The sequence below is a fragment of the Hordeum vulgare genome, chromosome 6H (assembly GCF_904849725.1).
Source record: "Hordeum vulgare subsp. vulgare chromosome 6H, MorexV3_pseudomolecules_assembly, whole genome shotgun sequence".
Taxonomy (NCBI): domain Eukaryota; kingdom Viridiplantae; phylum Streptophyta; class Magnoliopsida; order Poales; family Poaceae; genus Hordeum; species Hordeum vulgare.
The window spans coordinates 557758129-557772283 of NC_058523.1; the positions used below are offsets into that span (position 1 = coordinate 557758129).

General features: G+C 45.3%; 3 protein-coding genes across 3 annotated transcripts; 2 read left to right on the forward strand and 1 right to left on the reverse strand.

Moving 5' to 3' along the window:
• The first annotated feature begins 125 nt into the window (after positions 1-125).
• Positions 126-3296, forward strand: LOC123406322 (L-type lectin-domain containing receptor kinase IV.2-like). Its single transcript, XM_045099815.1, has one exon. The coding sequence runs from the start codon at positions 135-137 to the stop codon at positions 2097-2099; it is 1965 nt and encodes a 654-aa protein (XP_044955750.1). The 5' UTR covers positions 126-134; the 3' UTR covers positions 2100-3296.
• Positions 3297-4381: 1085 nt separating this feature from the next.
• LOC123406320 (DEAD-box ATP-dependent RNA helicase 48-like) lies at positions 4382-9222 on the reverse strand. Its single transcript, XM_045099813.1, has 10 exons — positions 7984-9222; positions 7410-7516; positions 7122-7177; positions 6801-7025; positions 6508-6714; positions 6298-6384; positions 5661-5756; positions 5350-5565; positions 4994-5176; positions 4382-4900 (listed from the first exon to the last, which is right to left on the reverse strand). The coding sequence occupies exons 1-10, from the start codon at positions 9105-9107 to the stop codon at positions 4670-4672; spliced, it is 2532 nt and encodes an 843-aa protein (XP_044955748.1). The 5' UTR covers positions 9108-9222; the 3' UTR covers positions 4382-4669.
• Positions 9223-9333: 111 nt separating this feature from the next.
• On the forward strand, positions 9334-12529 carry LOC123406323 (dTDP-4-dehydrorhamnose reductase). Its single transcript, XM_045099816.1, has 6 exons — positions 9334-9603; positions 10542-10701; positions 11023-11210; positions 11347-11470; positions 11685-11815; positions 12067-12529. The coding sequence occupies exons 1-6, from the start codon at positions 9376-9378 to the stop codon at positions 12196-12198; spliced, it is 963 nt and encodes a 320-aa protein (XP_044955751.1). The 5' UTR covers positions 9334-9375; the 3' UTR covers positions 12199-12529.
• Positions 12530-14155: the final 1626 nt, after the last annotated feature.

Below are 14155 nucleotides of genomic sequence, written 5' to 3' on the forward strand. Positions count from 1 at the left end.
CCTGGAAAATCACCTAAACTTACCAGCACGACTCAACCTCTATCATTTTACACTATATATATACCTAGATGCTTTAGTGTTTCCTTCACTCATAGCCCTACAGATCAAGCTAGTTAGTTTACCTCCTTGGCAGAATGCTTTGTCTCTCTTGGCGCCCCTACCTCCTCGTTCTCTTATTCCTCTGTCTTGCCGGCCACCTCAACACCTTTGACGTTATTGTTGGTAACAATGAGCTGGTCTATAATGGCTTTCCACCCGACATGAATCTTGGTGGCCAAGCTTTGTGGAGAGGTAACTTCTTGAGTCTAACCGGTGCCCTAGGTGGTACAAGCGGCCATGTTTTCTGCAGCTATCCTCTAAGCTTCCAAAATCATCCTGGTAGCCCTATCTCCTCTTTCTCAACTACGTTTGTGTTTGTCATGGACTTCAATAATCACCATAAAGGCAATGGGCTGACCTTCATGCTTTCATCCACCAGTGACCTACCTGATAATTTGCCAGGCCAGTACCTTGGCCTCCCCTATTCTAACTCAGATGTCCATGTTTTCTTCGCTGTCGAGTTCGACACCGTCTTAAATCCTGAGTTCGGGGACATCGATAACAACCATGTTGGGGTTGATTTCAACAGCTTGGTCTCAGTTGAATCCCAAACTGCTGGCTTCTATGACTACATCGGCGAGTTCCAAACCATTGTACTCGAAAGCGAAAAAACAGTTCAATCATGGGTGGACTATGATAGCAAATCACACCAGCTGAATGTTACCTTAGCACCTTGTTATATCTCTAAACCCCAAATTCCATTGCTGTCGACCACTGTCAATCTGTCCTCTTTGTTGTCACTGGGTCCAGTTTATGCTGGGTTCTCTGCATCCAGCGGCAAAGGCTCCTCTGGCCATTATGTTCTAGGCTGGAGTCTGAAGCTAGATGGGGTGGCTCAACCACTTGACTACACTGTACTGTCCATTCGAGAGTTCGAATCCCATGGCCCCAACTATTTGATTAGAGGAGCACCATCGATTGTACTGGCAGTCTTCCTAATAGTTCTTGCTGTTCTGATATGTCGGCATCTAAGAAAGGCAAAGGAAGACGATGATTGGGAGATCAAATGTGGGATGCCGTCTTTCACATACAAGGATCTAGTGACTGCCACCGAAGGCTTCAGCAATAAGATGCTCCTTGGGAAAGGAGGCTTTGGAAGGGTGTACAAAGGGGTGCTGCCTACCACCACACAGCATGTGGCCATCAAGCGGGTGTCGCCGGAATCAAAGCAGGGGAAGAAGGAGTTCATGGCAGAGATCGCCATCCTTGGACATGTCCGGCACCGAAACCTGGTCCAACTGCTAGGCTATTGCCGGTACAAGCAGGAGCTGCTCTTGGTCTATGACTACATGCCCAATGGCAGCCTTGATAAGTACTTGTATGACAAGAATACGCCGACCCTGGATTGGGCTCGGAGGCTTCATATCATCAAAGGCGTAGCTTCCGGCATCTTCTACCTGCACGAGGATTGGGAGCAAGTCATCATCCATCGAGACATCAAGGCGAGCAACGTTCTCCTCGACGACGACATGAATGGGAGGCTTGGTGACTTTGGCCTCGCAAGGCTGCATGACCATGGAGTCGATGCCCACACCACACATGTGGCGGGCACCTGGGGATACATTGCCCCTGAGCTGGCCCGGCTCGGCAAGGCGACCAAGGCGACCGATGTATTTGCATTTGGAGTGTTTATCATAGAGGTGGTCTGCGGGAGAAAACCAATTGGCCCGGCCAGCACCAGCGGCGACCTTCTTGCGCTGGCGGATTGGGTACGTGGCACGTGGCAGGGTGGCTCGATCATCGACGCCGTGGATTCCGAGCTGAAAGATTACGACACGACGGAGGTTGAGCTTGTGCTGAAGCTTGGATTGCTGTGCTCCCATTCGCTGTCCAGGTTGCGCCCATGTATGCGTCTAGTCATGCTGTACTTGGAAGGAGGTGCAAGACTGGTAGATTTTCAGCCGGCTTCTCTGGTCGCCGGTGGACGCGAGGATGAAAAGGTTGATGAGGCGGTATGTGCATCTTCAGCCACAACGGTGACCATTATTTCTGGAAGGTGACACTTGTGCTGCGGTCTTCACATCATCATACAAGCTTATCACCAATGTTTATTTTGGATCTCTGCAAGTCATCGTGTTTCAGTCTATGATGTGTGCACAAGTTTGCGAGATTTAACATTTTTGTGGGTGGCAAGGCCAGAATTACATTGTACTCCCTCCGTTCTTAAATATAAGTCTTTTTAGAGGTTTCATTAAAGGACTACATACGGATGTATATAGATATATTTTTGAACGTAGATTCATTCAATCTGCTTCGTATGTAGTCGTCTTGTGGAATCTCTAAAAGGACTTATATTTAGGAACAGAAGGAGTAGTTTGTGTTTTTGCGTTGAACCTGTTCCATGTAATCATTGCTAAAAAACTTAATGGGTATGATATGTTAATTAATTTATATTTGTCACTAGGCATCGTTACATCACAAGGAATCCGATGAACTTGTGTCACGATATTGCTTAACCAAGGGCTGAAAAACTCTAGTTGCAATTTGCAACAATTAGACAGAATTTTGTGGGCACAAATCAGAAACAAACTAGACACTAATACTCTGATATTGTTAGACCCGTAGTTTCTTTTTCCACCAGATTAGATTCATAATATTAGTTAGAAGTGGCAGAAAACTGAATTAATCGGAATTACTGGATAGCTTTTTCGTCGAAGGCAACAAGGCATCACAAAAACTTATCTATCAAATTAGCTCCTAAATACACAGTTTTCCACCAAGAGATGGCACTATCGTCGGTCTTCGACGACTCGATCTAACTCATTAATATCAGTATTTTGTCACTGGCTACCAGATGGAGTTCTTTTCCATGGCCATCGCCATCCAGAGGGAAATTCCTATCATATGTATGTGTGATCCCCGTCTCCCCGATGAAAGTTGCCAGGTATGCGTCCTTTTTTTTTCCTTTTTTTTTCCAGGGTAGCCAGACTTGCAGACTTCCAGCCGGCTTCTCTAGTCACTAATGGACATAAGGATGAAGAGATTGATCACGTGTTATCTACATCTTCAGCTACGATTGTGACCATTCTTTCTGGAAGGGTGATATTTCTGTTGTGGTGCTCACATCATCATACAAGCTTATCACCAATCTTTATTTTGGACCTGTGCTAAAGAATTTAGTTAGATCCATATTTTTTGGGTTAGCTAGACCCTAATACTGATATTGTTAGATCAATAAAAAGTTCAGATTGGATTCATAGTTTTAGATAGAAGCGTAGAAAACTGAATTAAGCTGAATAAGCTTGTTCGCCCAAGGCAACAGGGCATCACAAAAGTTGACTGTCATACATACATAGAAATTGTTTCTAAAGGATATTTATAATTTTCGCTGCCACAGCTGGAGACAGAAGTGGCACTATCGTTGGTTGTCGACGACTCGACTTCAGAAAAAATGGTGTCGGCCTAGTTACGTTGTTTGTTCCATTCTGCACATGTCATTTGCTACCCTAAAACATTTCGGCAAAGAAAAAATACTTCCTAGAATCCAGCCTGATGTCCAGGACAGCAAAAGGCTCGAGATGTAAGCAACACGAAGATGCAAGGCTGCCTACTTCACAAAACATCCCGTAACAAGAAAGTTGAGTTTGCAAGTTTTCCAAGGATCGAGCAAGGAATGCAAACGATAACATCATTTAGTGCGTCAAATGATGTGTTACCCCCAGCCTACGAAGAACTCATTTTCTGGCCTTGAGCTCATCTCCTTCTGAATCCAATGGTAGTATCCCCATCTTTAGAAAACCTTGAAAGCACTTCCTCAATTTTCCTCGAGGTGTTTTCTCGGGCTTTCTACATGCCTTAGGTTCTAGGTGCATCCGAACTCTGCTTAGTCCATCAGTCTGTTTATTATTCAGTTCAACTCAGGATTAGAGAAAAGAAACCAACCAATTTGCAATGTGATAAAACATTAGGAGGTAACAGGTTAACTGTTGAGGCTGGAAAAAGTAAATAACCTGAGAATTAACAACCAGTTCTCTATCGTCTTTCAGAAGAATAATCGCCAGTCTTCTTTCCTCTTCTTTCTCTGTTTACAGAATATCAAGTGAGGACATCAACAGTGTAATCACAATCCTCAGGCCTCCTGTCTATAAGAACAAAAGCCACAAGTCAGCAGAGACGAGTGGCTACAAACAGTTTCCAGTATTTCCTCCCTCTTAAATGTTGCAAAGCAACCTAAAGAACAAGCCTTAAGCTCTCATGGATAGGCTTGTCATAAACAGAGAAATAATCTATTTAGCTTTGGTCAAGCTTACTACCGAAGAGACATTGATTTACAGAGTCCATCTTACATGAGAGACGAGCATGGTATTACTTATGTGAACCCTCAAAGAGGCACTTTGGCTGCAGGCAAGTACATCCCCAAGAGTAAGAGGCTGGATAATATGGCAATAATGCCTAACATTCATCTGTCACAGTCGACTAAAGCTCATTCAGATGAGTGTAAGGCTCTAGGAAAAATGTGAGAGTGCTTCTTCGTCTGAGCCAGTCGACAAGACATAGATCATTTTCAAACTTGATGTAGTGAAAATTAGAAATAAGACGAATTACAGAATGGGAGACAAAACTTGGTTATTCATTTTCTTATCCGAATTCCCGGCACACCCTTTAACCCCATCTTCAAGGCGGTTTTCCTATACAGCGTCGGAGGCTTTTCCATGCCGATAGAGACACCAAACCTACTTGCCAGGTCAGCAAGCATGACTTTGTCTCTGCTAACATCAGCTATCGAGTTATAGTAACCAAGCCATGCATGGTATGCGGCTTCCTTGATGCTCATGTCAACAATCTTGATCGAATCATCAACCTGCAGTAGCAGAAAATTCAGGAAAATAATCAGACAAGAATGTATGCATATAACGCTGAAACGTAAACTATGAACAAGTATGCCAGGTCAAACCTTTTGTTTCATCTCCTGATCAATCTGTGGCACAGGAGCCTTCTCTATTGGGAGATCATGTATCTCGTTCAAGAAATACTCTTCCCATGGCGCAATCAACAGAATTCCTTTCCCTGATTTACCTTCCCTTCCAGTCCTTCCAAGACGATGAATATAATGCTCTCTGCCAGGAGGAACACCAGCCTAATACAATCATAATGTGAGGTTAGAGCAGGAATGGTGAAGACAACCATGCAAAGTAATGACATTAAAGAGATAGCTGCCACTCCTGCAGTTGCTTTAGTCTAGGCAGATAAATGTTCTTGCTCGGAAATTTCCTCAACTGTATTAACCATCAAAAGGAAAAGAAATTCTACCTGAATCACTAGGGTAACATCTGGATAATTCACTCCACGTGTTGAAACATCTGATGTTACCAGAATCAGGCGATTGGAATCCCGGAACTCTTCAGATATACGTGTTCTGTAAAGCTGAGGCTTTCTTGAATGTATCTCTCTGACGTTTAGCTTCAGATCTCGAAGCATTATATACATAAATTCAGTAACCATGGCTGTTGTGCAGAAAACAATTACCTGCAATCCAATGGAAAGATATTAGTAATTTAATAAATTGCAATTTTACGCAAACACACTGCTTAATTGAGGGATACGGGCAGAGGAGGGAGGACCTTATAGTCCACTTCCTGATCAATATGCTCTCGAAGAAGGCGATGAACCATATGAAAGTGTAGTTCATGTGGTACCACAAGATATTGCTGCTGCACCTAAGCTCAAGAGCAGGAGATGCCAAGGGATCAATATTCTACCAGAAAAAGTCATAACAAAGAAGAGAATAAAGGCTATATCACAGGATCACAATATTTTACTTGCAGACCAAATTTGTTGAGAAGGGCTGCTTTTGTTATCATACAAAGTGTGATAATGACAGACACGGTATATATCTTTTGCATAACAAAATTCCATTGAAAATTGAACTACGTGTCAAACTGACAAACTGCTAAATGTGGTCCTTTTCTTAAATAGAATGACGCAATAGAACTTCATGGCATTAGCACATCGACTGCCTACACCTGATAAGGTAAATGCAAAGTGAGAATATCAATCTTAATACTCTTTACTCGCAGGACACAGAATGAAATAAGTACCCCCTCTGTAAACAAATGTAAGACATTCTAGATCACTATTTTAGTGACCTAAAACGTGTTACACTTGTTTACAGAGGAAGTACTTTGCAGCTACTAATGGAAGATTATTCTGTTTGTTATTGGTGCCAAATATTACTGGAGTTGGAGTAGAAATAGAAACCTTAGTAGGAGTTTCAACAGCTCCCAAGCCCACTGTATCAACAAAAACATGATCCTTGTTTAAAACCATCTGTGAAACCCTTCGAACCTGCCATTAAAGAATGACAAGCATTATTCCCATTTCAGACCAATGGTTATCCATAAATAAGGTAACATATAGATTATGATACAAGAAAGGCACTCATGCTACATGCTATGCTGACTGCATTACCTCTTTTGGAATAGTAGCTGAAAATAGTAGTGTCTGTCTTTGGCGTGGCAAGCTATCAGCAATCTTCTCTATGTCTTTGCGAAAACCCAAATCTAGCAAGTGGTCAGCTTCATCCAATACAAGCAATTTCAACCCCATCAAGCGGACAGAGAATGAAGATCTGTTTTCAATATGATCCAGCAGCCTTCCAGGTGTTGCCACTAAAATCTGAAAAGGGAAAACCCCACCATATCGTCAACCCACCAGTTAGGAGTTTAGACTTGATCTTTAGTAGCTCAGTAAATGCTACAGACCTGGCATGGGTCAGACTCTAACCGTCTCTGATCAAGCTTGAATCTAGTACCACCAATAAGAGACTGAACACCCACTCCATGATGGTACTTCACCAAAACATTTGCCTCAGCTGTAACCTGGACGGCAAGCTCTCTTGTAGGGCATAGAACAAGGGCGAATATTGGAGACACTCGATGATTTGTATGGCTCTTCATGGCATTCAAGACTGATTCAATTGCAGGAAGCTGTTTATCAACTCATTGCTTTTAATAAATTTGTTGAAGGACAACAAAATCGAAAGGAACAACATCCCAAAGTAACTTCTTGCAAATGAACATTACCAGAAAAGCTACACTTTTGCCGGTTCCAGTTTTGGCCTTGACAAGAACATCTTTACCTGCATTTAGACAGTGATGAGTGAGGATCAATCCCCTGATCGTTGCAAGGTTTCGGTGATAGCATCTTCAGATAGTTCATGCACGGCCAAAATGGTACTACTGGAGTCAAGTGCTAAATACAAACTACTGAAGTCAAGCAACACATCCCATGATATTACCGCCAAAAGGTTGTGATTTTCCCCCATGATTCAGGAAACTCGTTCACGAGGAAAGTGAAATAAGATATAATACCTTCAAGACAAATTGGAAGGGCTGCTTCCTGGACAACGGTTGTATGTATATATCCAGCATCAGTGAGTGCTTTGACAGTAAGTGGGGAGATGCCACATTCATCGAATCTGAATATAAAACAGGAACATGACTTGTGATGCAAACTCATCAAATCTAAGGAAAAAAGAAATATCATAACTTGCCAATAAGATGGGCACAATCACTATTGCAGTGTAGTATGGAGTGTGATTTGAAGAAGTTAATTCACCGACCATTCATTAATCTTGAGTTAGAAGGCATGTAAAAAAGCAGGATGTGCTACAAACATCATGTCTATCTTTTGCATTACGGGTGGCCAATTCATGTTTTCATAGACCAGTGGCCGACTAACAAAAAGAAACTTTCATAAGGGGGCAACTTCGGTGATCTCATGACTCATATATCAAGAACTACATATTTGAAGTCTTCTTAGTTGATTTTTCCTAATTCAACCATACAGACACTACTTCTTACAAAGGTAGCAGGCCACAAAACAAATGAGGCAATTGGTTACGAGGAAAATAAACAACATCAGAGATAACGGTCAGAGTGTGACCTTTTATTTGTAAACACAGATTCACCCCTCGACTCATAGCGCCGCCTCTCAGCACCCAGCACCTCCCTATTTCTTATCTCCTCTCGCAGCTCTTGGATTCTGCCAGTGATATCATCGCTTTCCTCCTCGTAGGACTTGAGCGGCCTCCTATCTCTCTTCATATCGCAGTTCCTCAGAGCAGCACTGCTCCATTTCCTCCTGATGGCGCTCGTCTCCCCCACTTCATCATCTTCCGACTCATCTTCCCTTGAAGCCACGAATTTCGCCAACCTCAGATCCCTCTTTGCAGGTGGCATGACCTCCTCATCCTCGTCCGATGAATCCGGCCTCCATTTCTGGCCAAACCGCCGCGGGGCTGCTCCCGAGTACAACCTCTCCTGAGCATAGAACAGAGCCGGCGGTGTCCCCTTCGTGCCACCCCCAGCCTCGGAGAGCTGTCGAACACCCAACGGCATTAGCGCGGCACCCGATTCCTGACGCGGTGAGAGTGGAGGCATCGCCGAGTAGCATCTCTTCAGGCCGAAGAAGCCGAAGGACGCCTCCTTCCTCTGCGAAGGTGTGCCCGAGCCCGGGCTCCATTGCCACCACCAGGGAGCCACCGTCCCGTACCCTCTCCTCTGACTAAACGCGGCCGGCAATCGCGGCTGCTCATTTCCGGCTCCCCTGCCGGCCCTCGGCTCCCCCGAATCCAGCTCCTCCCAGTCCTTCCAGTCCCCTCCTCCCCGGGGCGGCTTCGGCCTCTCCCCGGACTCCACCCGCTTCCAGTCGACCATCCGGGCGCCGGACGGCAGGGTCCTCGCCGCATTCTTCTGCTGCGAGGGCAGCCGCGCGCGGCGGAGCGGGCCGTCGTCGTCGTTCCAGAGGTCCTCGGCGCCGGGGCGGAGGAAGCGGTCGGCGAGGGCGCGGATGTGGGCGCGGGAGGAGGTCGGCCCGGCGTGGTCGGCGGGGGAGGCGGGGGCGCCGGGGAGGTGGGAGGCGCGGATCTCGGAGCGGAGGCGGGCGAGGTAGAGCTGCTTCTCGTGCCGCAGCAGGCCCCGCTCCTTCCCCCGCGCCAGCTTCTCGTGCATCCGCTTGTGCTGCCACTTGGACAGCCCCCCCGCGAACGTCCGCGGCCCTCCCCCCATCCCCGACTCTTCTCCGGCGACGGCGACGGCGGCGGCGAGGGTGTGTAGGGTTTAGCGCCGACGGCGGAAGGTTTAGCGATGTGGACTTGTGGAGAGATGGAGAGAGCCAGAGCGGTTTCCGCCTTCGAGGAAGAGGATTACGCTTCCGCGTTCAGGTCACGGAGTCAAGCGTTGAACGCGGGCCAGCTGGACGAATGGTGACTGACAGGCGGGACCCACCCAACTGCTTTCGCTTCGCTCGCTGGCCGTCGGTAGTGGCAGATCGGAGATGGAGAGGAGGAGGGTGCTGGTGGTGGGCGGGAGCGGCTACCTCGGCCAGCACCTCCTCGCCGCGCTGGCCACCGGGGGCGACGGCGTCGGCGTCGACGTGGCCTTCACCCACCACCGCGGGGCGGCGCCGCGGGCGCTGCTCGACGCGCTCCCCGGGGTCCGTGCTTTTCGCGCCGACCTCCGCTCCGGCGACGGCCTCGAGGCCGTCTCCGAGTCCTTCGGCCAGGTAGTACCTGCAGCCCCCTCCCCATTCCGCGAGCGCCCCCATTTCGCTGCTGCCGTGCGTGCTGTCTGACCGTGAATTGCATTTCGTCCAACACCATTTTCGCCAAGCTGCGGCCGGCCGGCACTGGGAGTGCTTGCTCGCTTGGTTTCTCAGCAGAACAGCTACTCCGATGATTGCCTAACCACCGGCGCCGCAGTCCACGACCAGATGGCGCCGCCACAAATTCGTAGACAGAGACAGCATTGCCGTTCGCCATTCCCCGTGGATTCACGCTCTTCTTTCGCACTTTGCTTGCCCATTAACATTTCAGTCTGGCACTGTTAGCGTTATCTCGACCCGCACGAGCAATTGGCTCAACTTGTCTGGTTCTGGTACCTCTGGTTTAGGGTTGCAACACAGTGCAATGGACATTGTAACATGCAGGCCAATAGCGAATTTTCTCTTTGATAAGTTTGTAGTAAACTAGTAATGTTCTTGCCTTTAGGTTCTCAAATGGTTTCACTATTTTGTAGCTGTGAGAAACAGTTCAGTTTGACTGCAATGCGCTATTGTAAAGTAGTTCAACTGAATTTCCGGGGAGTAAACTGTGCATTCAGAATGCCAAGAACATGGCTTATTGCAGTGCCCAGCTGACGGTGCCACTGTTAATTTTCCACAGTGGATTTTTGGTGATTCGTTCTTAGTTCTTACATGCCCGCACTGTTCAACCATCAGAGCGTAATATCTGGAGATCGATTTGCGTGCTTGCATAATTTTTCCTTGTCTCTTACATACTTGGGTGATACTTATTTCTTATAAAGTGTTGAAACACTTTTGGACTATCCGCAACTGTTTCATCAAACCTTGTGTATTGCTGCTCTCTTGCTCTTTTCATACTTGGGTTCGTAAAATCCCATAGCTGTCCTCTAACTGGGAGTGTTAATGCTTATCCTGTTCAGCCACATGTGATTGTGAACTGTGCTGCAATCTCGGTTCCTCGAGCGTGCGAAATGGACCCAGCTGCTGCCATGGCTACTAATGTGCCTTCTTCGCTTGTCGATTGGTCACTGAGCTTCGGGAATGACAAGACCCTTTTGATTCATCTCTCCACAGATCAAGGTAGAGCACTCCTCTGAATTGATGTGTGATACATTTGTACTGTTATATTTGGCACCCGCCGTTTGCCCGAATTTACAAACAAGCATGCATCCACTTGCATTTATATTTGTTGGTAATTAGCACTACTACTTAACCTACTTTAGGTTTTACTTTATTATCTTGATGAGCTTAAGCCAAGGGCAAATGAGGAGCTTACCAAAGTTATACCTTGTTGATTGCCTGATCCATAGTACATAACTATATATTTATGTTATTTTTTACTAGGATGCTATCTTTTGTGCCAACTCCAAATCTAATCGATCTGGAACTCATGTGCAACAGTTTATGAAGGGGTGAAATCCTTCTACAAAGAGGGGGATGAGACACTGCCAGTGAACATGTATGGCAAATCAAAAGTTGCTGCAGAGAAGTTCGTTACTGATAAATGCTCAAACTATGCGATCTTGAGAAGCAGCATTATTTATGGGCCACAAACTGTCTCTCCTGTGGAGAAGTCTCTCCCTATTCAGGTAAGATAAGCAACCGCCCCAACGCAGGTCGAGTTCTTGACATTGTTTCTTAATTTTGAAATAAAACAAAATTGTTTGACTGGAGAACACTTGCAGAATGTAGTGTCTAATTAGAAACTGCGTGCTCTGGTTGCAGTGGATGGATAATGTTCTCTCACAAGGCCAACAAGTTGATTTCTTTAATGATGAGTACCGCTGCCCGGTTTATGTAAAAGATATAGTGGATGTAATATTGTCTTTAACAAAAAGTTGGTTATCAGGTATGAAAACGTGAATTTAAAGTAAATTTTATGGAGTTCAGTCGTTACAAATGTTCGTTTTATATAGGATAGTGGTAAATTGCTGTAATCTGTTCTTTCTAAATTGCACTCCAGTTTTCATTTAATTACTTTAATATTGTTCTCTGCGTCTTAAATTGCTCTATTATTTGTTATTCGTTTATCAGTTGCACTGACAGTAAAGCACATTTTACAGATGGCAAAAAGATTCGGGTACTTCTGAATGTAGGCGGAGCAGATAGGGTTTCAAGACTGCAGATGGCTGAGTCTGTTGCTGAAGTTCGTGGATATAGCAAGTCGATAATCAAATCTGTGCCTGCATCATCGGTATGAACTCTACCTTTGCCTCTGCTCAGCTGAACTGTTTTCAGTGATAGTCATAGTTCACAATATAATACTATAGAACAGTGACGAACTTTACAGGTTGAACTAATTTTGCAGTTGCGCTAGCTTCTTTGCTCTTCATTTATGTCTTAGGTTTCCAACCTGTTTGCCTGAAATGAGTTCATTTGAAGCATCGTGTAGTCATATGACCCTTTATCAGTGGCTAATGGCCCCATCCATTTATCATTATCCAGGTTAACCGGGGTGTAGCTTCTCCGCCAGACATATCCATGGATATCACCAAGCTAACTCAGACGCTCGGTATCAAGCCGATTACATTTCTGGATGGAGTCAGAGCTACACTTGACACGGAAGCCAGTACATGATATTCATAAATTGTTTGTTCAAGTTCCTCCACAAAATATCGAAGTGTGAGACAGAGAACCCCCTTCCTTTTACCTGACAAAAAAAGAACCCGTATTAGTTTGCCGAAATTGCAGCAGCCGTGGGTTTTGTTGGGTCTGTACGCGTGGAAGATGTAACTTTGCTACCATCGAACAACTTGCCCTTGGTTTTACTGTCTGTACCATTCTGAATAAAAATGGCGTCCATGTGTGCTCTTCAGAAGTCTGTACTTCTGGTCTGCCATATATGCCCTCACCATATATCACCAATGAAGAATCTTTTCACTCCGATGAATGATATTGCGTTTGATAATATTTTTCAAGTAGGATATCTTACTGACCAGTTGTTAGGTTGTCTGAAATATTGTTTTTCTGGAGGATGTCTTCTTGCTGACCCTGTTCTGTGTGAGTGGTATTCTGTTTTACTGTCTCAGTGAGTTACTCTGTCTTGCTTATATCTAAAGTAAAACTGAGCAGAAGTGCAGGTTCTTGGAGTGCAATTCTGTCAAAACCAAAGAAGACAGCGGATGCGGGATTCACGCGGCCACGAGGGGAGACCGTGAAGCAGTATCCTTATGGCAGAAGCAACATGATTTGACTCATGCCCTTGTCTTGCAGACCGGCCTGGGGACAAAGGTAAATTGGTACTGCTACTGCTCCAGTGCTAATCAAGCATTGGAAGTCATATAGCTATGAATTTAAGGAATGCCCTGTTACTGAAGGCTGTAGCATGAGTGTTATCCCTAATCCCTGTTGCTTTTGACCACGCTGCAGGAGAACACAGGTGGCAGGGGTCCCACTCTCACCATGAAGGTAACAATCGTATGCTCCTAAACCCTGTCAAACTGCAATGCTACATACATATATATATCACTCATTCATATGAAGCAAAAGAAAAAGGTATACCAGATTACCAGTTAGTGAATGTCTACATTCGTATGCTTTACAACTATGCTAATTATCATAACGGATTGGCCTGCCCCTGTGGCGATCTGTGGCATTCATTGACAACATGAAGAGCACCACTGGATGTCCTAGCCACAGGTAAGCATGCATGCATGCATGCATATCAGTACTAACCCGGTGTATTGCTCGTACGACTCCATTAATTCTCCAGCTAGAACAGCATTAAGTGGGAGGGCAAGCATTGCTTCTCAACAGTAGTCTGGTTGCTTGATTTTGAATCGCTGCCAGATCTGCTTGCAGTGAACGGGCAGCATTGATGAACCAGGGCACTCACACAGTAGCACTCACTGGCGCCGACATACATGAATTAACAATTTAGTAACATGTCAATATCGTAATGCCATAATCTATCAAGTACTCCCTCCGTCTCACAATATAAGAAGTTTTTGCAAGTTAAATATATCATGGGACGGAGGTAGTAGTAGTACTGTCAGTGAGATTCGTAATCTGGTAGTAATATCTCCTCAGTAAGTCCTCTCCTTTTCTCTTCTTTGCAAAAATCGGCCGCTCTTTTTTCACCCAAACCTGTTGGTAATGGTAATTTAGCCAGGGTGGTTAGTTAAGGGCTTAGAACCTGTCAGATTTGCCAAAAGTGCTAAGCTGGCAAGGAAGACGCGTGTAGACTGAAGATTTCTGCAAGGAAAATGACCACCTTTACCTCTTCATTAACGCAGCTGGATGCTTCCTAAACTTGAAGACTGCGCTTTGCATAATATATTTATTCATTCGAGGCAAGGGAAGACTGTGCTTTACATTGACATTTGTGTCTTCTTCGATCCAGCCTTGCACTATTTAGATTACTGGGCACCTACCTGTTTTGTGTCCGGATTCCCACCAGGTGTGGGGCCTATGCTGCTGGGGAATCTACTGCTTGCTGTTAATTAATCTTTGAGCTACCACCATGCACTGAAGTCTAATGTTAGGGGACATCTCCTTTCACCATATTAGATTTTTTATTTTTTTGAAAAGTTCA